This window comes from Eubalaena glacialis, chromosome X, assembly GCF_028564815.1.
Source record: "Eubalaena glacialis isolate mEubGla1 chromosome X, mEubGla1.1.hap2.+ XY, whole genome shotgun sequence".
NCBI lineage: Eukaryota > Metazoa > Chordata > Mammalia > Artiodactyla > Balaenidae > Eubalaena > Eubalaena glacialis.
The window spans coordinates 42507831-42535389 of record NC_083736.1 but is presented as its reverse complement, the minus strand read 5'-3'; the positions used below and the strand labels follow the sequence as shown (position 1 = coordinate 42535389).

General features: G+C 39.4%; 1 protein-coding gene across 1 annotated transcript in view; it reads left to right on the top strand.

Annotated features, from left to right (window-relative positions):
• Positions 1-27559, top strand: part of LOC133081771 (uncharacterized) — a 136268-nt gene that overhangs the window by 4045 nt on the left and 104664 nt on the right. Inside the window, exons 3-4 of the mRNA XM_061178135.1 lie at positions 4037-4167; positions 20629-20812. Of these exons, the coding sequence (XP_061034118.1) occupies positions 4037-4167; positions 20629-20812 (315 nt within the window). The remainder of the gene's footprint in view (positions 1-4036; positions 4168-20628; positions 20813-27559) is intronic.

Genomic DNA, 27559 nt, shown 5'->3' with positions numbered 1-27559 from the left:
CCTTTGTTTCTGCATTTTCTCACTTCTCTGATTAAATTATTCTTTGAAACTTGGGGAAGACCAAGGAGGCTAAAGTGTTTCTACAGATGAGAAGCAGGTGGAGGACATGGGAGGGGTCTGTCCCGGGAAGGCCTATAGGGTCCTGCTTGGTTACCGTGGCAGTTTCCGCTGTCCTCTCCCCAACACTAGGGAGCGTGCTGGTGCCAATGCTGCTCCTTCCTGCACTGTGTGCTTCCCTCCCCTCGCCACCAACCTTGCCCAGGGTCACCACTGAAAACTTCTTTTTTTTTTTTGCCCAGGGCCCAGGAGTGAACCCGGGCCCTTGGCGGTGAGAGCACAGAGTCCTAACCACTGGACCGCCAGAAATTCCCTGAAAACATTTTTTTAAATGGCAGTTAGGCCTCTAATTAAGTTAAAATTCATTGTAAAGTGTAACCCCAGCAGGCCCAGGTTACTCAAGCCCTTACGTTCCAAAGAAAAGCCTGTCTCGGGAAGACTGGTCCTTGTCCCACTGCTGGGGGAGCACCACAAAGACCCTGGCGTGTTGTGCCTAGTAGGGTGTTTCTGTAATCCAGGCACCTCTGTTCCGTCTGACCAGGTGGTTCATGCTAGTGGTGTGACGTATGGTGAGGGTCTGTTTTGTATGTCTGAGGCCCTCGGCTGTGCTGTATTAGTTTGACATCTGGGGGCTGTAGACCGAGTAGCTAAAGTGAGTCACATGGAAGCTGCATGCCTGCATGACTGACCTCCAGTCAAATCTCTGGACCCCTAGGCATGGGTGAGCTTCCCTGACTGGCAGCACTTTGCATGTGTTGTCACACATCATTTCTGGGAGAATTAAGCATTGTCCATGTGACTCCTTTGGGAGAGGACAACTGGATCTCACCACTGGTTTCCACTGGACTTCACCCCTGCACCTTTTGCCTTTGCTGATTTTACTTTCACTGTCATAAATCCTAACTATGTGTATGGAACTTCCCTGGTGGTCCAGTGGTTAAGACTCCATGCTCCCAATGCAGGGGGCCTGGGTTCGATCCCTGGTCAGGGAACTAGAGCCCGCATGCCGCAACTAAGACCTGGCGCAGCCAAATAAATAAATAAATAAATAAATAAATTTCTTTTAAAAATAATAATAGTTCTGTATATAACAGCTCAGCAGGACTCACAGACTCTGAAAAGAACTAACAGCTTTTCTGAGTCCCGAGTCCTTCTAAGGAATCTTCAAGCCTGAGGGTGGTCTTGCGGAACCTGAACATACTGTTGCTGTAGATTCTGAGGTTGGTTTGTTTCAACCATCCCAGTGGGTGGACCTCATGAACACAGTCTGACTGTGGCCCCAGCAGTACACTTGCTTGGTGTTTGTGAGGAGGTTGCAGACCTGAGGAGCAGCAGCCGGAGGGCACTGCTGTGATTTTCCCACCTCCGAGGAGCAGAGGTCCTGAGTGCTTGCGGTGGGCGGCAGCTGAGGGAGCTTGCTTTCTTGCTGTGGTGCAGGGTTCTGCTGAGGGTCCCTGGTACCCGCCTCTTCCTGGAAGTCTTCCCTGCAGTGACTGAGGTGACAGGTCCATCAAGCAATGTCTTGATGACGTTCTGCTCTTTGAACTGCGTGAGTTCCTGTAGGAAAGGGAAGGCCAGTTGCCAGTGTTCATCTCCTGCTGCACTGCATTGCTGTCTGTGCCGCTGCCTCTGCAGATTTCCCACAGGCAGGAGAGTGTGCAGAGTGAATGGGGCTGGAATAGACAAAATGGGAATCCACCCCAGGGAACTGGTTGATGGCTCCAAAATGGTGGCATGAAGCCAATCACATGACTGTCAGGTGGCACAGAGGTTAGAGCTTCATTGTTTGGATGACTGCGTCTGTTAGTTGAGAAGTGTGTGTACCACAATAAACCCCAAAGGAGGAAGACTTCAGCTAGCTGATGATGATTCTACTTTCAAGGTCTCTTTCTGTTATTGAAGGATGTTGTAATAAGCCAGAGCATAATAATATGTATTGTGGACTTAGACTATGCCAGGCACTGTGCTATGTTATTTATATTCATTTCTAATTTAAAATTATTAGTAGAATCCCTCACTATTATTATACCATACCTTCTAGATCGGGAGACTGAAGCATTCAGATGTCAAGTGAGTTATCCAAAGCTTCACAGCTAGTAAATGAAATAAAGAGTTAAGATTAGGCGGTTTGGCTCCAGAATGCATACCCTTGACCTCTATACCATTCAGTAGTCATGAGCACATCCTCATTTAAGAAAAGGATCTGGATGGTTACATGTCTTGGTGAATTTTGTGGAGCAAGTAAGTGGCAGAACTCAAACTAGAATTTAGGTCTCCTGACTCCAGATCCCATTCTTTTTTCAAGGTGGTTTGTCTTTTCCCCGGTCCTCTGGAGCAGTACATCTTAGACTTGAATTTACATAGGGTTCCCCTAGGGATCTTGTTAAATTGCAGATTCTGATTCAGTAGTTCTGTGGGGGGCCCTGAGAGTCTGCATTTCTAGCAAGCTCCCAGGTGGTGCTAATATGCTGGTCCTCAGAACACACTTTGAGTCCAAATAAGGTTTTACAGACCCTCTGGTTTAGCAGCTATGACTTCTGCTTGGAACACACACACACACACACACACACACAGACACGCACACACACATGGAGACACAGATAGTGAGTCAGGGATGAGGAGTAGGATTGAGGTGCTCTCTGATCTCACTGGGACCCCTCACTAATTCCCTTCTGGGGTTGAAGACTCTGAGGCCCATGGAGGGAGAGGATGCTTCAGGGAGTTGTTAACAGGCTGAGACTGGGACCTATTCCACTTGACTTCCCAGCCAATGTGCCTCTCTCCTCCTTCCCTCCCTCTGTTGCACAGGAGCTTCTGGGGGAAGAGAATAGTAAAGGAATGGGCATTGTTCAATGATGGATTATTTAAGACTTTATAAGAACCACCAGGGTGATCTCCATTCCAGGCCTCCTTGTCTTCCATGTTGTACTGAACACAGGTCTCAGCTGCCCAAGAGGACCCAGCTGTACTGAGCCCAGGTCAAAAGGTCAAAATATTGCATTGGCCAAAAAGTTTGTTCGGGTTTTTCCATAAGATGTTACAGAAAAACCCGAACGAACTTTTGGGCCAACCCCAATAGCTCTCCTCATAGGTCTGCATACCCATGCAGGCACCACTCTGGGGAAAACGGACCCACAGAGGTCTCTCTGATGGTCAGACACTATTTGTAAGCACAGTTGCCTGTCTACAAACCCCAGGGACTACCAGTAACTAGATACACGCTACAACTCTTGTATTAGTCTGGGTAAGCCAAACTACTGGAATAATTAGACGGAAAATATAATGGCTCAGACACAATCCCTTTCTTGCTCACATAAGAATCAACCATGGGTAGTCCATATTGACCGGTGGTGTTCCTCCATATAGATCGAGGCTGTTGGCATCTCTGCCCTCTTCAACATGGCTTCCAGGGCACTCTGGTTGTCATCATTCCTGGAAGTGAGAAAGAGAATGGAGGAGCACAAGTCAGGAGCCACCACTAGCTTTCAGGATCACCGTGGTACAGAAAGTCAGGAAGTTTTTTCTGAGACCCAGAGGTCAAAAAACTGCAGAAAACCATTGCTGACAGCACAGGTGTCCCATGGCCCCAGGGTGGTTGGGTGATTAGCATAGCAAGGAGTCTAGCAGGTGCTGCAAAACTCACATCTGCTTACAGCAGAAATTAACACAACATTGCAAATCAACTATACTTAAATAAAATTAAAACAAAACAAAACTCACATCTGCTGAAAGATACTTGCCTACTCTTCCTGCTAGAGGAAAAGTATGGTTTCTAACTCCCTTCTCCCTTCCAAATTTCATGCAGAGAGGTCACATTGGCAAGCAAGTCTGAGAAATGTAATCTCAATGCTTCCAGCCCCAGCAGTACAGGAGAGGGAATGGGAATGGGAATGTCGCAGAGTGCCAACAGACAATACCTGGCACATCTTTGAAAATCCCATTAAAATTGAAAGATTTGTCTCCCTTTTCCTCCTTCCAGACTGAAGTTGATCCCTGCCGATGTCTCCAGTGTCACTCTGCAAACTGAAGCATCAGCTGCTGAGGCAAGCAACAGTGGTTTGTGTCATGGAGTTGTCTTCTTCTCCTGGCCCTGGACCCTATGGATATCAAGTGAGCCCTAATTTGCGCTCCCCACTATCTTTGTACACACTTGTACATGTATGTTCTTATAGATGTGCAGGTACATACACACAGACCCACATCTCAGACAGCAGATCCTCAAGTGAAAAGTACTGGGCTCCAAAGCCATGAGCAGCTTCACAGTGGAGGAGCCCAAAACATTCATAGGTGTTAGGGCCAAGGAGGCTTCAGAGAGTTGGGAGAAGTTCCTAGATTCTTCCCAAATGCCCCTGACCTCAGAGGACAAGGCTGTAGTCATGGGGGCATTCGGGTAAAGAGCATCCTCCTGGGCACTGAGCTTGGAGATGGATTCCAGGATTTATTTTATATGGCACCTCTGAGAGCATTCCTTTCAATGGAAAGAACTTTCTCCCCTTCCTGAGGGACCAGTCCACTCAGTAAAGACTCAGTGAACATGAGCAAATTATAATGAATGAAGACTCACATTTCCCAAGTTGGGTTCCTGTTGGAGGAATTCTTAAGTCACCGATTCTGACCTAGAGGAATCTTTTGCCAGAGAAAATGAAGCTAGAGAACCTAGATCAAGACTGGCAAGTCCGTTGCCCTTATGCTGCCATTATATTCTACATACACGGCAGCTATTGTTTGTCAATAGTGTGAATTGGGAGATTGGGATTGACATATATACACTAATATGTATAAAATAGATAACTAATAAGAACCTGCTGTATAAAAAAATAAAATAAAATTCAAAATAAAATAATGGTACTCTTTCTGGTCAAGGTCAGACAGGCTCTTAGAATTCTTCTCAACAGTATGTTCTAGACTACCTCTACCAATCAGAGTTGGTAATTATGTTGAAACCTATTTGCTATGCCTGCCCTAGGTCAGCATTTCACAAAATGTCTTCCATGAAACACTGGTTCTCTGGCTTATTAACAGTCATGATGTGAGTAAAAGGTTCTGTGATCCTAAAAACTTGGGAAACATTGTTTAGATGTGTTTTTTTTTTTAATGGAGGGACTTCTACAACCACTAGGATACTATGTAGATAGGATACTATATAGATCTCCCAAAAGGTCTGTAAAACACAGCATTTTCCAAATGTATTTCACCGTAGAACTCTTTCCAAAGAACATGTTGGGAGACAAAAAAGATTATACGTGGAATAATAAGAGGCTTCCTCTGGGTGGCCTGACAGTGGGCTAGGCGGGACCAGTGGCTCCTCCTCCCCCAGATAGAGTGAGGGGCTGCTCATGGTCTCAACTTCCCACAAGGTTGCTGGGCAGCTGTCATTTTCAGCATTCCCCTGAACATCTGACACCTGAGCTCAAATACTTTTCTTCTGCTTACAATGGCACTTTCATGCTCATGCTGTGAAAAGGAAGATTGTCAGGGGGTGGTCCTGGTCCAGCTGCACCCAACCCAAGCATGTCTCTCTACAGGATAATGAGAGAATGTGAGACTTGTGCTTTTTGCTGACCCATGTGTCTGTGACCCAGCCTGCCTCAATGATGCTTGCTGGTGATTGAGCCCTTTGCCTGACAGTGGTACCTAATGTGGAGTGAACATGGCAGAAAAGTTGAACTGTTTCACTTGAGGGGTGGGAAGCATCCTCTCTGGGGTTGAGGACAAATCACCAGTAGTGCTCATGATTGAATGGCCTCATTTTCTGTGGGCCACAAATGCCCCTGAACTGGCAGGCCATGTGAACTTATGGCCTTATGATTGTATGGCCACAATGTCTATAGGTCCCAGAAACACTGCTGAATGGGCAGTTCATTTGCTTCTTGGTGGCTAGTCACTGAGTAGTTAAAATGTCTAGGGGCCACAGATGCACACCTGAATGGGCAGATAATTTGTCTGTGTCACTATGAAAAATTGAGGCTGAGAGACAAGGCTGCCCATTGTTAGATCTCTCGTCTACTCTACTTTTGAGCTTTAAAGATGAAGAGAAAGGGACAAGAGAGGGCCTCTCAAATCTGGACACCACTGTGGCAGCTGATGCAGCCCAACCCCTCAGATTTTATCATCATTCAATGTACCAGATAGAGGACTTTTGGAGAAAGTCAGGTGCATGTAAAAATGTGACACTTCATGGAAATAGTAAGGCTTCCCCCAAGACTGGTACCATGAAGGGCTGAAGGAATCTGAGAGATTGGATAATTTGTCTAGATGAATCAATTAACTTTTTTTTTTTTTTTAATTTTTGGCTGTGCCACATGGCATTCGGAATCTTAGTTCCCCGATCAGGGATTGAACCCACGCCCCCTACACTGGAAGCACGGAGTCCCAACCACTGCACCACCAGGGAAGCCCCTCAATTAACTTTTATCATTCCATTTCCCTTCTATCGCCTTGTTAGTTTTGCAGTCTTTAATTATTCTTTTAGTGGTTACCCTAGAGATTATGACATACACCCTCGATTTATGTCTTCTATAGATTAATACTTTTACTGCTTCTTCCACAATTCAATGATAGAAAATATTTTAGCTCAATCCCCTCTTATCATTTATACTATTGTTGACCTGAATTTTAATTCTACATATATTTTAAGTCTCTCTATGCATTATTATAATTGCTTAATACAGTCAGTGTTCATATAGTTTTATCCACATATTTACTCTTTATTCTTCATAACGCTTTCACTTTTTATTTTTTAAGCATCATTAGTTCCTAACTTTAAGAAATCCCTTTAGTGTTTATTTTAGTGTAGGTCTGCTGGCAATTAATTATATCAGTTTTGGTTTTTCTGAAATCAACTTTATTTCATCTTCATTTAAAAGGATATTTTCCTTGAGAGTAGAATTCTAGGTTAGCAGTTATTTTATTTCAGCACTTTAAAGATATCATTTCATTGTATTTGTTGAAAAGTCAGTTGCCGTTCTTATTGTTTCTCCTTTGAATGTAATGTGCCTTTTTTTCTCTGGCTGCAATTAGATTTTCCTTTTTTCTCTTTTGTTTTCAGCAGTTTGACTATGATGTGCCTAGTTATGATTTCCTTTGTATTCATTCTGCTTGAGATTAGTAGAGCTTTTTGAATCAGTGGTGTGATATCATTTGTCAATTCTGGTATCTTTTCAATCTGGTATTCCTTCCAATTAAACATATATTGGACCTTTACACCATGTTCCATGTCTCTTACACTCTTTCCATTATTTTTCGTTCCTTTTTTTTCATAATGCTCCAGCCTGCATAGTCTCTGCTAACTCATTTCCAGTTCACTAAGCTTCTATTATGCTATATCTAACATCTACTTAGTGCTTAATTTAAACTGTGTTTTTTAGTTCTAGAATCCCCATGTGATTCTTTCTAATGTCAATAATTTTGTCACCTAATTTCTTTTTTTTTTTATGTGGACCATTTTAAAAGTCTTTATTGTATTTGTTACAATATTGCTCCTGTTTTATGTTTTGGTTGTTTTGGCTGCGAGGCATGTGGGATCTTAGCTCCCTGACCAGGGATCAAACCTGCACCCCCTGCTTTGGAAGGTGAAGTCTTAACCACTGGACCGCCGGGGAAGTCCCTGTCACCTAATTTCTTGAACATAGTAATCATAGTTTTTTTTTTTTAAAGTTTGTGTCTGATAACTCAAATATTTGGATCACTGTTGGGTTTATTTATATCACCTGTTTTATCTTGGTTTCCTTCATCTGATTCATGGCATGCCTGTGATATTTTTTTGTTGTTGAATGCCAGAAATTGTATATGAAGTGTTTTAAAAAATTTCTCTGGATGATGTTTCATCCTCTAGAAATAATTTACTTTTCTTCTGGAGGCCAGATATAGTAGAAGCAGATTACCTTGGTCCATCAAGGATTAAGATGAGGGCTTCCCTGGTGGCGCAGTGGTTAAGAATCTGCCTGCCAATGCAGAGGACACAGGTTCAAGCCCTGGTCCGGGAAGATCCCACATGCCGCGGAGCAGCTAAGCCCGTGTGCCACAACTACTGAGCCTGCACTCTAGAGCCCGCGCGCCTAGAGCCCGCGCGCCTAGAGCCCGTGCTCCACAACAAGAGAAGCCACTGCAATGAGAAGCCTGCGCACTGCAACGAAGAGTAGCCCCCGCTCACCGCAACTAGAGAAAGCCCGAGCGAAGCAATGAAGACCCAACGCAGCCAAAAATAAATTAAATAAATAAATAAATTAATTAATTAATTTAAAAAAAGGATTAAGATGATCTGAGAATCTATTTCATCTTCATGAGGGCTGATCTATAACTGGTTTGCCTCTCCTAGGGCAAAGCCGTTCAGGATTTTTACCTGAAAGCCTGGCAGACCCTGATCTCTAGTTTTCTAGTTTTTTTCTCTATTACTATGAGACTTCCAAAAACTCTGCTTAAGTTTTTAGCTTTTTAGTTGCTGCTTTCTGCTTGACTTCATGACATCTTGGCTTGTGTAGTTTAGAAATTGAACTATGCTCACAATTTGGAGCTCAGTTTTCTGTGGTTCCTTTTTTTTTTGTTGGATCTTGACCTTCAAGTCTTGGCTGCCTTAATAACAAGCAGTAAATCCAATTTTTGTGCCCTACTTCATGAGACTTCTCAAAGCTATGAATCGCTATTTTCTGCTCTTCACCTTGGCTCTTCATCTTGGCTCTTCACCTTGGCTCCACACAGCTTAGGAATTGACAAATGCCTCAAGGGAAAAAGAAGCAGCTCACCTCAGTGTGTTTCCCTTTACTTAATCATCTAGACCTCTCTAATGCTGGTTTCCTTGCTTTATCTCTGATGCCTTTAAAAAGCTGTGATCTTTTGGTGTTTTGTCTAGTTTTCATAGTTTCTATCAGCCAAAGAATTGGTATGAGAGAAGATAACCTGTCATATTTGGAAGAAAAAAATCCTTGCTATAGAATTTCTATAGATATCAGTTACCAGTTGAAGAAAGATTCCTTCTATCCCTGGTTTGCAAAGAGGCTTTAATATGAATGGATGTTACATTTATTAAATGCCTTCTCTGTATCTATTGAGATGTGATTTTTCTTCTTTATTCTATCATTATAACATTGCATTCATTGATTTATGAATATTGCATTCCCAGAATAAACCCAGTTTACTAATGACCTATTATCTTTTAATATATTTATGGAGTTAATGTACTAATGTTTCATTTAGAATGTCATGAAAAAGATTGAACTGAATTTTCCTTTCTTGTAATGTTCTTGTCGGCTTTTGGATCAAAGTAATGCTGACCTCATAAAACGAGATGGAAAAGGTGCCCTTCATTCTTCTCTTTGAAAGAGTTCCTTTTCTTTGGAAGAGTTTGTGTAATATTGGTGTTAGTTCTTCCTTAGCTCCCTGATAAAATTTGTCAAGTAAGCCATGTGAACCTTGAGTTTTCTGTATGGAAAAGTTTTAAATTATGAATTAAATGTTTATAAATAGATGCAGGAAAATTTAGATTCTCTACTCATGTGTCAGTTTGTTACAGTATTTCCTTAGAATTTAGCTCACTGCATCTCAGTTTCATATTTTTAGTAAAAGCTTTTCATAATCTTTTCTAATGACCTTTTTAGTGTCTGTAAGATCTGTGGTGATATTCCCTTTTTCATTCCTGATATTAATTTATTTGTGACGTCCCACCTTAATCCAGTCAGGTATTGAGCTAATTTAAGTCCGAGCTTCATTCCTAGGAATGATCTATTTCAGTTCACACTTATTCCAGTTAAAATCTTGGAGTGTTTATAAAGACCTCTCTGCATTGGCATTCCCTGAACTTTCAACAACCACATAAGAGTGCTGAAATCTCTGAGTCGCAGCTCTCACTTGTAGAATGTGCAGAATGGTGATCACTTTGAGAGGAAAGCCAGCCGCTCTTGGCTTCCTTCTACTTCTGGGTCTTAGCTGTACAAAGTCTTAATGCCTGTGATTCTATGATGCCTTCAAACAGTTGTTTTTATGTTTTCCCCAGGTTTTCTAGTTGTTTTCCCTGGGGTAGTTGGTCCAAAACAAGTAATTCATCTTTTGCTAGAATTTTTTCTTATATGATGTTAATATTATACCTCAGTTATATTGAGGAAACTAAATAAAAATTCTTCTCCAGTGAACAAGGATCACATTTTTTATAGCGTATCTTGTCTTCAGATACACATACTAAATATAAGTACTTTGAGGTCTTTTTATTCAAAGGAATCCTTTTTTACATGAATCAAGCTTTGTCATACTTTGTCAAAGTTTTACCTAACGGAATTATCTAGTGGGAACAATGTTGGCTTTAGTGCAGATACCACAAGAGGTACTTTCAACATCCATTCTTGACTCCTTCTAACTTTCCTTTCTTTTAACAGTTATTGGAAGTTAAGAAATAAAACCCCTCAGTTTTCTCACCTGCCTTATATCGAGTTGGACTCATGACAGTTCTGTCCAATAATGATTAAGTGGAATTATATGGAGAGGGCATCTTTCTCAAATTAAAAAAAAGAAAGCCTGGAAAGGAGAAAATTTTTTTACCATTAACGTCTTTATCTTTGCTTATTTTTGCCTAGAATATAGATAATATCTGGTAGGAGCCCAGTCATCTTGTAAGAACAAGGAAAGAAACATGAGAACAAACTAAGAAGTGGTTAAATAGTACTAATCTGGGTTCCTGACAGGATTATTGAGCCATTGCATCAGTCCCAGACTGGCTATCATCAGACTCCTTATTAGAGGAGCTAACTAAACATCTTGTTTTCCCAGGCCATTGTGAGTCAGCTTCCCATTATTTGCAGCTGAAAATATTTCTAACTAATAGAGACTGAGATTCAGGAGAACTTGGTTCTAATTCTAATGTGACCACAGTGAAATGTCTATGCAAAAATAAATTGTATTTCTGTATACCAGCAAAAAGACATTTAGAAAATGAAATTAAAAGAAAACATTTTATCCCTAGTGCCCAGATCTTGATCTTTAACCACCATTCCCACTAAAAGGGAACCAGAGGTTTTTAGAGAAATATCTGATTCTGGGTCTGGACCTAGAAGAATACATGATGAGCATAGGTTATCTTCTTGTGCTAGAAAAGACACACTTAAAGATTAATGTCTAAAGGACATAGGAGGCATCATGAAGGGCCTTCACTGGCCACATTTGATCATTTGAGCACCAAGATGAAAATGGATGCAATTTGTTGTAATACATTAAATAAATATAAAACCATGAGTTCATAGTGATACTCCAAAAACAATCAAATGAAAAAAAGATGAAAGAAAAAGAGAAGAAAGCTCTTTGTCATTGTCTTAGAATGAGTTCTGGGTTAACAAAAATGGAAAGTTGCATACAGAAGGTTTATTGGGGAGAAACATCTGTAAGAGGTTGAGGAAGATAGGATTGGACAGAGGGAGAATTTACCCTCAATGCAGTTGCAACTGAGGCCTCAGACAGTCTTACAGGGAGCTCTGGAGCTGGGATGGCCCTTCAGAGTTGTCCCAAATCGAAGGCTGGACCTTTGTGTTCCTGCATAAGACACTCACTTAATACTGCCTGCTCCCTGAGCAGAGGTGGGGAGGTGAGGGCATAACTTTGAGTGAGGCAGTTCCTTGTAGCTAAGGGCAGTTCCCAATGAGAGATATAGCTATGAGGTCAGTAGCTGATTTTCCCAGAAACTGGGGGATAATGTATTGGCCCCAAAAAGGAGATCTGAGCAGAGCAACACAGTATTTACTACAGCAATTATTTATAGAAGAATGCCACCCAATAAATATAGAAAGAATTAGATAATTGATTCAGGTAAGGAACCTCAAGAGATGTTATCTTAGTCAGCTTAAGCTGTTAAGACAAAATGCCATAAACTGAGTGGCTTATCAACAACAGAACTTTATTTTTCACAGTTCTGGAGCCTGGAAATTGGAGCTCATGGTGCCAGTATGGTTGGGTTCTTGGTGAGGGCCCACTTCTGGGTTGTAGCTAGCTGAACTTCTTGTTGTATCCTCACATGGTGGAAAAGGAGCAAGCTAGCCCTCTGGTCTCTTCTTACTAGGGCAGTAATCCCATTCATGAGGCTCCACCCTCATGACCTAATCAACTTCCAAAGGCCCCACCTCCTAACACTATCACATTGAGGGTTAGGATTTCAACATATGAATTTGGGGGGGACACATTCAGTCCGTAGCAGATGTTAAATGCATTTGATAAAAGGTTGTTTGAACAAGATGCTCACGTAGAACCAAAATGTTACTCTACAAATTATTTGCTAATTGCATCCTTAATAGGGGGTTGCACAGTAGCGCCTATGAAGTATTCTTGGCAGTTATTAAGTATTTGTGTTAAAAATGCTTAACCTGGGCTTCCCTGGTGGCGCAGTGGTTAAGAATCTGCCTGCCAATGCAAGGGACATGGGTTCGAGCCCTGGTCTGGGAAGATCCCACATGCTGCGGAGTAACTAAGCCCATGTGCCACAACTACTGAGGCTGCACTCTAGAGCCCGTGAGCCACAACTACTGAGCCCACATGCCACAACTACTGAAGCCCGTGCACCTAGAGCCCGTGCTCCGCAACAAGAGAAGCCACCACAATGAGAAGTCCGCACACCGCAACGAAGAGTAGCCCCCGCTCACTGCAACTAGAGAAAGCCCGTGCACAACAACAAAGACCCAATGCAGGCAAAAATAAAATAAATAAAAATTTGAAAAATGCTTAACCTAAAACTGATCAAACTTCTATACCTAACTTCAAGTCTGTAGAGAATACAGGAGAGAAAAGAAAAGTTGAGATGACATCATGAGGGAACAATCAGATGACACGGAACATGGGACATTCTACAAGTCAACTAGCCCTGTTTCATCAAAAAGTCAGTATTAGGCTAACAGGTCATGGCAAGGTGATGATGATGGTGTAGATTTGATTTCTCTAAATACTGTTTTAAAAATAGAACAATTCTGATAGCAAAAGAAAAACTTCACAGACTACATTTTGAACAAAACAAGGTGACAAGCATCCCCAGGCACCCTATAATGCAAATGGGTGAAACCAAGACATTAATAACAGCAAGATCTTTGCACAGGTTTAGCAGTACGGAAGAGTACCAGAGGGAATATAGGGTCATTCTGATGGTCCATGAGCCCAAGAGCACTGAATTCCTCAGTGTTTACTCCTCAGCTCAGTTACTTACTGCCTCAGTTTCTACCACAGGGGTTACCCCTACCCCTAGTGTCCTCACCTGACAGACTGTCCACTTGGGTCAAGACCCTTTAAGACTCTTCCAGCTGGATGCCTTCTGTGGCATCCACTTGGCCCCTGGGAAAACCCAAACACTCTCACTCCACCAAACTCTGGACATGCAAACTGTCTTCACTGCTGCTCTTTCTTCATCTTGCCATTTCAGGCTGCTATACCAACCTCTGCTCTACAAGTTCATCTAGGTGGGAGTAGTCATCAGTCATTATCTTCACCAACACTCCAAAGTCCTGAGGACAAGCTTTACCAACAACTCTCTCAAGTTGCACCCAAGAGACAGGATTGGTCTGTGAATTTCTGCAGCTCAGTAGCTGGGGAAGAAGTCAGCCTCCCCATCCGAAAGGCAACCTCCATTATTCTGAGTTATCTTGGGGCTCCCCTTCTTAACTTGAGGTGATGGTGGTGAGATCCAAAAGAAAGCAGCAAAGTACTCTCTAAAGCAAGATTTCCTTTCAAAAAATACTTTTAAAAAAGGAATATCCAACCTACTCTCACAAAGGTTGAAGGAAAATGATGGACTGATAACCCAAGAACTTGGCCACCTTACAGTTAAATTTTCCAGAGTATGTCTAGACACCACATAAAAGCATGAATCTTCCAGAAATTAATGGATATAAATAAAATATTTGTACTCTTCCCATTTTATCTTTGTACCTGCCTCTAGGATGGGTTACCTAGTATTTTGTAAAGCCAAAATAACCTTATTTTTAATTTTTTTAAAAATTTAATTTAATTTAATTTAATATTTTTTAACATCTTTATTGGAGTATAATTGCTTTACAATGGTGTGTTAGTTTCTGCTTTATAACAAAGTGAATCAGCTATACATGTACATATATCCCCATATGTCCTCCCTGTTGCGTCTCCCTCCCACCCTCCCTGTCCCACCCCTCTAGGTGGTCACAGAGCACTGAGCTGATCTCCTTGTGCTATGCAGCTGCTTCCCACTAGCTATCTATTTTACATTTGGTAGGATATATAAGTCCATGCCACTCTCTCACTTTGTCCCAGCTTACCCTTGCCCCTCCCCATGTCCTCAAGTCCATTCTCTACATCTGCGTCTTTATTCCTGTCCTGCCCTTAGGTTCTTCATAACCATTTCTTTTTCTCAGATTCCATACATATGTGTTAGCATATGGTATTTGTTCTTCTCTTTCTGACTTACTTCACTCTGTATGACAGACTCTACGTCCATCCACCTCACTACAAATAACTCAATTTCGTTTCTTTTTATGGCTGAGTAATATTCCACTGTATATATGTGCTACATCTTCTTTATCCATTCATCTGTCGATGGACACTTAGGTTGCTTCCATGTCCTGGCTATTGTAAATAGAGCTGCAGTGAACATTGTGGTACATGACTCTTTTTGAATTATGGTTTTCTCAGGGTATATGCCCAGTAGTGGGATTGCTGGGTCATATGGTAGTTCTATTTTTAGTTTTTTAAAGAACCTCCATACTGTTCTCCATAGTGGCTGTATCAATTTACATTCCCACCAACAGTGCAAGAGGGTTCCCTTTTCTCCACACCCTCTCCAGCATTTATTGTTTGTAGGTGTTTTGGTGATGGCCATTCTGACTGCTGTGAGGTGATATCTCACTGTAGTTTTGATTTGCATTTCTCTAATGATTAGTGATGTTGAGCATCCTTTCATGTGTTTGTTGGCAATCTGTATGTTTTCTTTGGAGAAATGTCTATTTAGGTCTTCTGCCCATTTTTGGATTGGGTTGTTTGTTTTTTTGATATTGAGCTGCATGAGCTGCTTGTAAATTTTGGAGATTAATCCTTTGTCAGTTGCTTCATTTGCAAATATTTTCTCCCATTCTGAGGGTTATCTTTTCATCTTCTTTATGGTTTCCTTTGCTGTGCAAAAGCTTTTAAGTTTCATTAGGTCACATTTGTTTATTTCCATTTCTCTAGGAGGTGGGTAAAAAAGGATCTTGCTGTGATTTATGTCATAGAGTGTTCTGCCTACGTTTTCCTCTAAGAGTTTGATAGTGTCTGGCCTTACGTTTAGGTCTTTAAGCCATTTTGAGTTTATTTTTGTGTGTGGTGTTAGGGAGTGTTCTAATTTCATTCTTTTACAAGTAGCTGTCCAGTTTTCCCAGCAGCACTTATTGAAGAGGCTGTCTTTTCTCCATTGTATATTCTTGCCTCCTTTATCAAAACTAAGGTGAGCATATGTGTGTGGGTTTATCTCTGGGCTTTCTATCCTGTTCCATTGATCTATATTTCTGTTTTTGTGCCAGTATCATACTGTCTTGATTACTGTAGCTTTGTAGTATAGTCTGAAGTCAGGGAGCCTGATTCCTCCAGCTCCGTTTTTCTTTCTCAAGATTGCTTTGGCTATTGTGGGTCTTCTGTGTTTCGATAAAAAGTGTGAAATTTTTTGTTCTAGTTCTGTGAAAAATGCCTTTGGTAGTTTGATTAGGATTGCAGTGAATCTGTAGTTTGCTTTGGGTAGTATAGTCATTTTTACAATGTTTATTCTTCCAATCCAAGAACATGATTTATCTCTCCATCTGTTTGTATCATCTTTAATTTCTTTCATCAGTGTCTTATAGTTTTCTGCATGCAGGTCTTTTGTCTCCTTAGGTAGGTTTATCCCTAGGTATTTTATTCTTTTTGTTGCAGTGGTAAATGGGAGTGTTTCCTTAATTTGTCTTTCAGATTTTTCATCATTAGTGTATAGGAATGCAAAAGATTTCTGTGCATTAATTTTGTATCCTGCTACTTTACCAAATTCATTGATTAACTCTTGTAGTTTTCTGGTAGTGTCTTTAGGATTCTGTACGTAGAGTATCATGTCATCTGCAAACAGTGACAGCTTTACTTCTTCTTTTCTGATTTGGATTCCTTTTATTTGTATTTTTTCTCTGATTGCTGTGTCTAAAACTTCCAAAATTATGTTGAATAATAGTGGTGAGAGTGGGCAACCTTGTCTAGTTGCTGATCTTAGAGGAAATGGTTTCAGTTTTTCACCATTGAGAACGATGTTGGCTGTGAGTTTGTCATATATGACCTTTATTATGTTGAGATAAGTTCCCTCTATGCCTACTTTCTGGAGGGTTTTTATCATAAATGGGTGCTGAATTTTGTCGAAAGCTTTTCCTGCATCTATTGAGATGATCATATGGTTTTTCTCCTTCACTTTGTTAATATGGTGTATCACATTGATTGACTTGCGTATATTGAAGAATCCTTGCATTCCTGGGATAAACCATACTTGATCATGGTGTATGATCCTTTTAATGTGCTGTTGGATTCTGTTTGCTAGTATTTTGTTGAGGATTTTTGCATCTATGTTCATCAGTGATATTGGCCTGTAGTTTTCTTTCTTTGTGACATCTTTGTTTGATTTTGGTGTCAGCGTGATGATGACCTCGTAGAATGAGTTTGGGAGTGTTCCTTACTCTGCTATATTTTGGAAGAGTTTGAGAAGGATAGGTGTTAGCTCTTCTCTAAATGTTTGATAGAATTTTCCCGAGAGCCATCTGGTCCTGGGCTTTTGCTTGTTGGAAGATTTTTAATCACAGTCTCGATTTCAGTGCTTGTGATTGGTCCGTTTATATTTTCTATTTCTTCCTGGTTCAGTCTCGGAAGGTTGTGCTTTTCTAAGAAATTGTCCATTTCTTCCAGGTTGTCCATTTTATTGGCATATAGTTGCTTGTAGTAATCTCTCATGATCCTTTGTATTTCTGCAGTGTCAGTTGCTCTCCTTTTTCATTTCTAATTCTATTGATTTGAGTCTTCTCCCTTTTTTTCTTAATGAGTCTGGCTAATGGTTTCTCAATCTTGTTTATCTTCTCAAAGAACCAGATTTTAGTTTTATTGACGTTTGCTATTGTTGCCTTCATTTCTTTTTCACTTATTTCTGATTTGATCTTTATGATTTCTTTCCTTCTGCTAACTTTGGGGTTTTTTTTTGTTCTTCTTTCTCTAATTGCTTTAGGTGTAAGGTTAGGTTGTTTATTTGAGATGTTTCTTGTTTCTTGAGGTAGGATTGTATTGCTATAAACTTCCCTCTTAGAACTGCTTTTGCTGCATCCCATAGGTTTTGGGTCATCGTGTTTTCATTGTTATGTGTTTCTAGGTATTTTTTGATTTCCTCTTTGATTTCTTCAGTGATCTCATGGTTATTAAATAGTGTATTGTTTATCCTCCATGTGTTTGTATTTTTTACAAATTTTTTCCAGTAATTGATATCTAGTCTCATAGCATTGTGGTCGGAAAAGATACTTGATACGATTTCAATTTTCTTAAATTACCAAGGCTTGATTTGTGACCCAAGATATGATCCTTCCTGGCGAATGTTCCATGAGCACTTGACATGAAAGTGTATTCTGTTGTTTTTGGATGGAATGTCCTATAAATATCAATTAAGTCCATCTTGTTTAATGTATCATTTAAAGCTTGTGTTTCCTTATTTATTTTCATTTTGGATGATCTGTCCATTGGTGAAAGTGGGGTGTTAAATTCCCCTACTATGATTGTGTTACTGTTGTTTTCCCCTTTTATGGCTGTTAGCATTTGCCTTATGTGTTGAGGTGCTCCTATATTGGGTGCATAAATATTTACAATTGTTATATCTTTTTCTTGGATTGATCCCTTGATCATCATGTAGTGTCCTTCTTCGTCTCTTGTACTAATCTTTATTTTAAAGTCTATTTTGTCTGATATGAGAATTGCTACTCCAGCTTTCTTTTGATTTCCATTTGCATGGAATATCTTTTTCCGTCCCCTCACTTTCAGTCTGTATGTGTCCCTAGGTCTGAAGTGGGTCTCTTGTAGACAGCATATATACGGGTCTTGTTTTTGTATCCATTCAGCCACTCTATGTCTTTTGGTTGGAGCATTTAATCCATTTACATTTAAGGTAATTATCGATATGTATGTTCCTATTACCATTTTATTAATTGTTTTGGGTTTGTTATTGTAGGTCTTTTCCTTCTCTTGTGTTTCCTGCCTAGAGAAGTTCCTTTAGCATTTGTTGTAAAACTGGTTTGGTGGTGCTGACTTCTCTTAGCTTTTGCTTGTCTGTAAAGGTTTTAATTTCTCCATCCCGTCTGAATGAGATCCTTGATGCATAGAGTAATCTTGGTTGTAGGTTTTTCCCTTTCATCACTTTAAATGTGTCCTGACACGCCGTTCTGGCTTGCAGAGTTTCTACTGAAAGATCAGCTGTTAACCTTATGGGGTTTCCCTTGTATGTTATTTGTTGTTTTCCCCTTGCTGCTTTTAATATTTTCTCTTTGTATTTAATTTTTGATAGTTTGATTAATATGTGTCTTGGCGTGTTTCTCCTTGGATTTATCCTGTATGGGACTCTCTGCGCTTCCTGGACTTAATTAACTATTTCCTTTTCCGTATTAGGGAAGTTTTCAACTATAATGTCTTCAAATATTTTCTCAGTCTCTTTATTTTTCTCTTCTTGTTCTGTGACCCCTATAATTCAAATGTTGGTGCGTTTAATTTTGTCCCAGAGGTCTCTGAGACTGTCCTCAATTCTTTTCATTCTGTTTTCTTTATTCTGCTCTGCAGTAGCTGTTTCCACTATTTTATCTTCCAGGTCACTTATCCGTTCTTCTGCCTCAGTTATTCTGCTATCGATTCCTTCTAGAGAATTTTTAATTTCATTTATTGTGTTGTTCATCATTGTTTGTTTGTTCTTTAGTTCTTCTAGGTCCTTGTTAAACGTTTCTTGTATTTTCTCCATTCTATTTCCAAGATTTTGGATCACCTTTACTATCATTACTCTGAATTCTTTTTCAGGTAGACTGCCTATTTCCTCTTCATTTGTTAGGTCTGGTGGGTTGTTACCTTGCTCCTTCAACTGCTGCATATTTCTCTCTCTTCTCATTTTGCTTAACTTACTGTGTTTTGGGTCTCCTTTTCGCAGGCTGCAGATTCGTAGTTCCCGTTGTTTTTGGTGTCTGCCCCCAGTGGCTAAGGTTGGTTCAGTGGGCTGTGTAGGCTTCCTGGTGGAGGGAACTAGTGCCTGTGTTCTGGTGGATGAGGCTGGATCTTCTCTTTCTGGTGGGCAGGACCACGTCCAGTGGTGTGTTTTGGGGTGTCTGTGACCTTATTATGATTTTAGGCAGCCTCTCTGCTAATGGATGGGGTTGTGTTCCTGTCTTGCTACTTTTTTAGCATAGGGTGTCCAGCACTGTAGCTTGCTGGCCGTTGAGTGGAGCTCAGTCTTAGCGTTGAGATGGAGATCTCTGGGAGAGCTTTCGCCGTTTGACATTACGTGGAGCCGGGAGGTCTCTGGTGGACCAATGTCCTGAACTCGGCTATCCCACCTCAGAGGCACAGGCCTGACACCCGGTCAGAGCACCAAGACTTTGTCAGCCACACAGCTCAGAAGAAAAAGGAGAAAAAAAGAAAGGAAGAAAGAAAAAAATAAAATAAAATAAAGTTATTAAATTTAAAAATAAAAAATAATTTTTAAAAATGAAAAAAATTAAAAAGTAATAAAAAAAGAAAAAAAAAGAGAGAAAGAAAGAAGAGAGCATCCAAACTAAAAAGCAAATCCACCAATGATAAGCGCTAAAAACTGTACTAAAAAACAACAACAACAACAACAACAACAAAAAACGGACAGGCAGAACCCTAGGACAAATGGTAAAAGCAAAGCTATACAGACAAAATCACACAAAGAAGCATACACATACGCACTCACGAAAAGAGAAAAAGGAAAAATATATATATATCGTTTCTCCCAAAATCCACCGCCTCAATTTTGGGATGATTCATTATCTATTCAGATATTCCAGAGATGCAGGGTACATCAAGTTGATTGTGGAGATTTAATTCACTGCTCCTGAGGCTGCTGGGAGAGATTTCCCTTTCTCTTCTTTTTTTGCACAGTTCCTGGGGTTCAGCTTTGGATTTGGCCCCGCCTCTGCATGTAGGTCACCTGGGGGCGTCTGTTCTTCGCTCAGACAGAACGGGGTTAAAGTAGCAGCTGATTAGGGGACTCTGGCTCACTCAGGCCGGGGAAGGGAGGGGCATGGAATGTGCGGCGAGCCTGCGGCAGCAGAGGCCATCATGACATTGCAACAGGTGCTCTGTGTGTTCTCCCGGGGAAGTTGTCCCTGGATCACGGGACCCTGGCCGTGGTGGGTTGCACAGGCTCCTGGGAGGGAAGGTGTGGATAGTGACCTGTGCTTGCACACAGGCTTCTTGGTGGCTGCAGCAGCAGTCTTAGCATTTCATGACCATCTCTGGTGTCCGCACTGATAGCCACAGCTCACGCCCGTCTCTGGAGATTGTTTATGTGGTGCTCTGAATCCCCTCTCCTCACACACCCTGAAACAATGGTCTCTTGCCTCTTAGGCAGTTTCAGACATTTTCCCGGACTCCCTCCCAGCTGGCTGTGGCACACTCGCCCCTTCAGGCTGTGTTCATGCAGCCAACCCCAGTCCTCTCCCTGGGATCTGACCGCCGAAGAAGCCGGAGCCTCAGCTCCCAGCCCCGACCTGTTCCAGCCGGCGGGTGAGCAGACAAGCCTCTCAGGCTGGTGAGTGCTGGTCGGCACTGATCCTCTGTGCGGGAATCTGTCTGCTTTGCGCTCTGCACCCCTGTTGCTGCGCTCTCCTCCGTGGCTCCGAAGCTTCCCCTCCGCCACACCCCATCTCCACCAGTGAAGGGGCTTCCTAGTGTGTGGAAACTTTTCCTCCTTCACAGCTCCCTCCCAGTGGTGCGGGTTCCATCCCTATTCTTTTGTCTCTGTTTTTTCTTTTTTCTTTTGCCCTACCCAGGTACGTGGGGAGTTTCTTGCCTTTTGGGAAGTCTGAGGTCTTCTGCCAGCGTTCAGTAGGTGTTCTGTAGGAGTTGTTCCACATGTAGATGTATTTCTGATGTATTTGTGGGGAGGAAGGTGATCTCCACGTCTTACTCCTCTGCCATCTTGAAGGTCTCTCCAATAACCTTATTTTTTATAGACAGATGTGTTTTTCTAGAAATAATACATATAGTCCTTCAGGCTGACAGGAAATGACACTAGGTGGTAACTCTGATTCACCTAAAGAAATAAAATGTTCCAGAAAAAGATAAATATGTAGGTAAATATAAAATGCTATATATATTTAAAACATTTTCTTAACAAATTTAAAAGATATAAGGTTTCATAAAATAATAATTATAAGCCTCTTTTGTTCAGCTTGTAACATATAAAGATATAATATATGAAAATAATAGCACAAGAAGGGGGAGAAAGAAATGCAATTTCTTAGAAAAAGTGTAAATTTTCTATATTTTGCCTATATTTCTATTATATCTTTATTATATAAAGATATAATATATGACAATAATAGCACAAGAAGGGGGAGAAAGAAATGCAATTTCTTAGAAAAAGTGTAATTTTTCTATATTTTGCCAAAGGTAAGTTAGTATTAATATGAAGTAGATAGTGACAAGTTAAAATATATATAGTAATCCCTAGAGCAACAACTAAGACCATAACTTAAAAAAAATAGTGAAACAATTCAGCAAAGGAATTTACATGGTATAATATAGAAAAATGTATAACAGCAAAGAAGAAAGTAAAGGAGGAACAGTGAAACAAAAAAGACATGGGACATATAAAAAATAACAAAATGGGAGATGTAAATTCACCATATAAATAATTACATTAAATGTGAGTAGATTAAGCATTCCAGTCAAAAACCAGACATTGTTAGGACAGAAAACAAGATCCAAGTTTATGCTGTCTGTAAGAGACACACTTTATTTTGGAGGACACAGGTACATTTAAAAGTAAAAGGATGAAAAAAGATATATAATGCAAACAGCAACTAAGAAAGTGTTGAAGTGGCCATGCTAATATCTGACAAAATAGACTTTAAGACAAAAAAGTATTATCAGAGTTAAAGGAGGATATTTCATGATGATAAAAGTGTAAATTGACCAGGAATCATAACAATTATGAACCTATATGCACGTGACAATAGAGCCCCAAAATGCACTAAGCAAAAGCTGATAGAACTGAAAGGAGAAATAGACACTTAACAATCATAGTAGGAGATGTCAACACCCTACTCTAAATAATAAATAAAAATCTAGATAGAAAATCAGCAAGGATATAAATGACTTGAACAATATTATTAACAAACTTGAACTGACTGACATCTATAAAACATTCCATCCAACCAAAGCAGAATACATATTATTTTCAAATGCAAATGGAACATTCTCTAGGATAGACCATATTAGTCCATAAAAAGTCTCAGTAAATTTAGAAGGTTTGAAATCATGCAAAGCATATTCCCTGGCCACAACAGAAATGAATTAGAAACCACAAAGAATGAAATTTGGGAAATTTCCAAATACTTGGAAACTAAGTAACAAACTTCTAAATAACTCTTGAGTGAAAGAAAAAACTCAGAAAAGGAATTTAAAAATATGTTGAAGTGAAAGAAAATGAAAATATAACATATCAAATTTTATGGGGTGCAGCTAAGTCAGTGCTTAGAGGGATATTTTATAGCTTTAAACACCTATATTAGAAAAGATAGAGAAGATACCAAATCAATAACCTAAGCTTATGTCTTAAGAAATTAGAAAAAGTAGAACAAATTGAAGCAAACAGAAGGAAGAACATAATAAAGATTAGAGGAGAAATCAATTAAATAGAAAACAATAACAAAAACAAAACTTTTGAGAAAATCAATGAAACCCAAAGTTGGTTTTTAGAAAAAAATCCACGCATTTGAAAAGCTCTTAGTTAGACTGACTAAGAAAAAAAGAGGCACAAATTACCACAATCTGGCATGAAAGAGGCATCATCATTATTGATCTTTCACTATTGATGAAAAGAACGGTTGGGGAATACTATGAACAACTTTATGTGAACAAATTAAAAAATGTAGATAATATGGACCAATTATTAGAAATATATAAATCACCAAAACTGATAGAGTATAGATAAAACTGATAGAAATAGAGAATCTGAATAGACCTGTAATAAGTAAATGCAGTGAATTTAGTAATTAAAATTTTGCCCACAAAGAAAAGTTCAGGCTCAGATTGTTTCACTGGTGAATTCTATGTAATATGTAAAGAAGAATTAACATTGAGTCTCACAAACTTTTCTAGAAAACAGAGAAGGGAACACTTCCCAATTCATTCTATGAGACCAATATTACCCTGATACCCAAACCTGATAAGGATAGCACAAGAAAAAAGTAAAAAATACTGACTGATAACCTTCATGAACATAGATACAGTAATCCTCAACAAAATATTAGCAAACCAAATCCAACAGCATATTAAAAAGATTATACACCATGACCAAGTGGAATTTATTTCAAGAATGCAAGATTGACTTTATCATCTCAAAATCAATTTATATAACAAATTGTATTAGCGAGTAATGGATAAAAAATGCATGAATCATCTCATTAGATACAGAAAAAACGTTTAATAAAATCTAACATTCAAGATAAAAATACAAACCAAAACCTGTCAGCAAACTAGTAATAAGCAGGGACTTCTCAATTAGATAAATGGCATCTATGAAAAACCTACAGCTAAAATCCTATGTAATAATGAAAGACTGAATGCTTTCCCTAAATTGGGAAAAAGGCAAGGATGTTTACTCTTGCCACTTTTATTCAACATTGAACTGTATGTTCTAGCCAATGCAACAAGAGGAAAAATTAAAGGCATCAAGATTGGAAAGAAAGAAGTAAAACTATCTTTCTTTGCAGATTATAGGACCCTGTATGTAAGAAAATCCTATGGGAATCTACAAAAAACAATTACTAGATCTAATAAACAAGGTGAACAAGGTTGTGGGATACATGATTGATACACAAAAATCAATTGTATTTTTATATACTAGCAATGAACCATCTGCAAATGAAATTTAAGGGAAGGATTCCATCCACAGTAGCATCAAAGACAATAAAATACTTAGGAATCAATGTAACAAAAGAAATGCAAGACTTGTACACCGAAAATACAAAATATTGCTGAGGAATTAAAGAAGATCTAAGTAAATGGAGAGACAGTCCATGTTCATAGATTAGAAAACCAAATTCTGTTAGCTAGATCTATAGATTCAACTCAATCCTTACAAAAATCCTAACTGGCTTCCCCCTGCCCCCCAGAAATATACAAGTTGATCCTAAAATGGCCCAGAATAGCAAAAGGATTTTTGAGAAAGAAGAACAAAGTTGAAGGACTTTCACTTCTTCATTTCAAAAAATTACTAAAAAGCTACAGTAATCAAGACAGTGTGGTATTGTCACAAGGACAGACAGTGGTACAGAATCAAGACTCCAGAAATAAACCCTTATATTTATGGTCAGTTGATTTTTGACAATTGAAATGCCAAACCCAAAAATGCCAAGAGAGAAGAGGAGACCAAGATGGTGGAGAAGGAGGTGGAACTCAACTCCCCCTATGAACACATCAAAAATACATCTACATGTGGAACAAGAGGGGAGCAATGCTGGGTCAGGAGGAGCACACACTTAAAGGGAATGGAGCCAGCTGGGACTTGACCCTCAGGGCTTCTACTCCAGCAACTTGAGATCCAGTCCCAACCCAGAAAGGGCAGGGATGGCCACTGAGCAGAGGAGAACCCTCAGCTCACACCTGGCTCAGGCCCTAGCCCCTCAATCTCCAGCCCTACCTCCTGTCAAGGTGATAGCTGCCTGCACACCCTGGGGAAAGATGTGACTTGTGTTCATGTCAGATCCAGTTCCTCCTTCAAAGCCATGGGGCACATGCAGGCAGTATAGTGTTGCTCCCACACAAGGACACCCCTTCAAGACCGCAATAGGTAACTGTTTCACCTAATTTCATAGAGACAGAGAAAGTTAAGCAAAATGAGAAGACAGAGGAATTTGTTTCAATTGAAAGAGCAAGAGAAAACCCCTGAAAAAAGCAACTAATGAAACAGAAATAAACAGTTTACCAGAACAAGAATTCAAAACATTAGTAGTAATAATGTTAACTGAATTAGGGAAAAGAATAGATGAACACAATGAAAATTTTAACAAGGAAATAGAAAATATTAAAATGATCCAGTCAGAACTGAAGAATTCAATAACTGAAATGAAAAACACACTAGAAGGAACTAACAGCAGACTAGGTTATACAGAAGAACACATAAGTGATCTGAAAGATAGGATAATAGAAATCACCCAATCAGAACAGCAAAAAGAAAAGCAAATAAAAAAATTAGAAAGGGATCTTTGGACAATATTAAGCATACCAACATTCGCATTATAGGGGTCCCAGAAGGAGAAGAGAAGAGAAGGAGGTAAAAAATGTGCTTGATGAAATTATGGCTGAAAACTTTCCAAAAAAGAAGGAAACAGATATACAGGTATAGGAAGCAGAGAGTCCCAAACAAGATGAACCCAAACAGACCTACACCAAGACATAATTAAAATGGCAAAAGCTAAAGATAGAGAATTCTAAAGGCAGCAAGAGAAAAACAAAGAGTAATATACAAGGGAACCCCTGTAAGGCAATTGCCTGATTTTTCTGCAGAAACCTTGCAGGCTAGAAGTGAGTCGCATAATATATTCAAAGTGCTGAAGGGAAAAACCTGCAACCTAAGATACTCTACCCAGCAAGATTATCATTTAAAATTGAAGGAGAGATAAAGAACTTCTCAGACAAGCAAAAACTAAAAGAATTCATCAACACTAAACTGACCCTAAAAGAAATGGTAAAGGGTCTTCTCTAAGTGGAAAAGAAAAGGCTATAACAAGAAGTATCTATAGGAAAAGAAATATCGCACTAGTAAAGACAAATATATGTTAAAGGCTGAGGATCAACCAGTTAAATAAGCTAGTACAAATATTAAAAGACAAAAATTGTAAAACAAATATAACTACAATAATGAGTAAGGGGATGAACATGAAGATGTAATATAGGACATCAAAACACAAAATGTATCAGAGGAGAGGAAAAAATGCAGATCTTTTAGGATGTATTTGAATTTAAATGACTACCAGTGTAAAACCAGTAGATATAGTTACAAGTCAACATATATGAACCCCATGGTAACCACAAATCAAAAACCTACAGTAGATAGATAAAAACTAAAGAGAAAGGAACTCAAGCATACCACTAAAGGAAATCATCAAACCACAAATGAATAAACTAAAAGACTTAGAAAAGAACAGAGAAGAACTACAAAAACAACAAGAAAACAAGTAACAAAATGGCAATAAGAACATACCTATCAATAATCACTTTAAATGTCAATGGACTAAATGCCCCAATCAAAAGACATAGGGTGGCTGATTGGATAAAAAAAAACAAGACCCATCTATATGCTGCTTACAAGAGACTTACTTCAGAGCTAAAGACACACAGAGACTGAAAGAGAGGGAATGGGAAAAGGTATTTCATGCAAATGCAAATGACAAGAAAGCAGGTGTAGCAATACTCAGACAAAATAGACCTTAAAACAAAGTCTATAACAAAAGACAAAGAAGAACATTATATAGTGATAAAGGGATAAATATTAGAAGAAGATCTAACACTCATTAACATATATGCACCTAATACAGGAAAACCTAAATACATAAAGCAAATATTAACAGACATAAATGAAGAAATTGACAATAACACAATAATACTAGGGTACTTAACACTCTACTTACATCAGTAGACATATCATCCAGACAGAAAATCAATAAAGAAACAGTAGTCTTTTAAGACACATTAGACCAGTTGGACTTAATAGATATTTACAGGACATTCCATCCAAAAACAGCAGAATACACATTCTTTTCAAGTCCATATGGAACGTTCTCCAGGATAGATCACATGCTGGGGCACAAAACAAGTCTCAACAAATTTAAGAGGTTAGAAATCATACCAAACATTCTTTCTGACTACAACAGTGTGAAATCAGAAATCAATTACAGGAAGAAAAGTGCGAAAAGCACAAACATGTGGAGACTAAACAACATGCTACTAAAAAACCAATGGGTCAATGAGGAAGTCAAAGAGGAAATCAGAAAATACCTTGAGACAAATGAAAATGGAAACACAATTTTCCAAAATCTATGGGATTCAGCAAAAGCAGTTCTAAGAGGGAAGTTTATAGTGATATAAGCCTACCTCAAGAAACAAAAATCTCAAATAGACACTCCAACCAACCATCTAAAGGAATTAGAAAAAGAAGAACAAACAAAGCCCAAAGTCAGCAGAAGGAAGGAAACACTAAAGATGAGAGAGGAAATAAATAAAATAGAGATCAAAAAACAATAGAAAAGATCAATGAAACCAAGAGCTG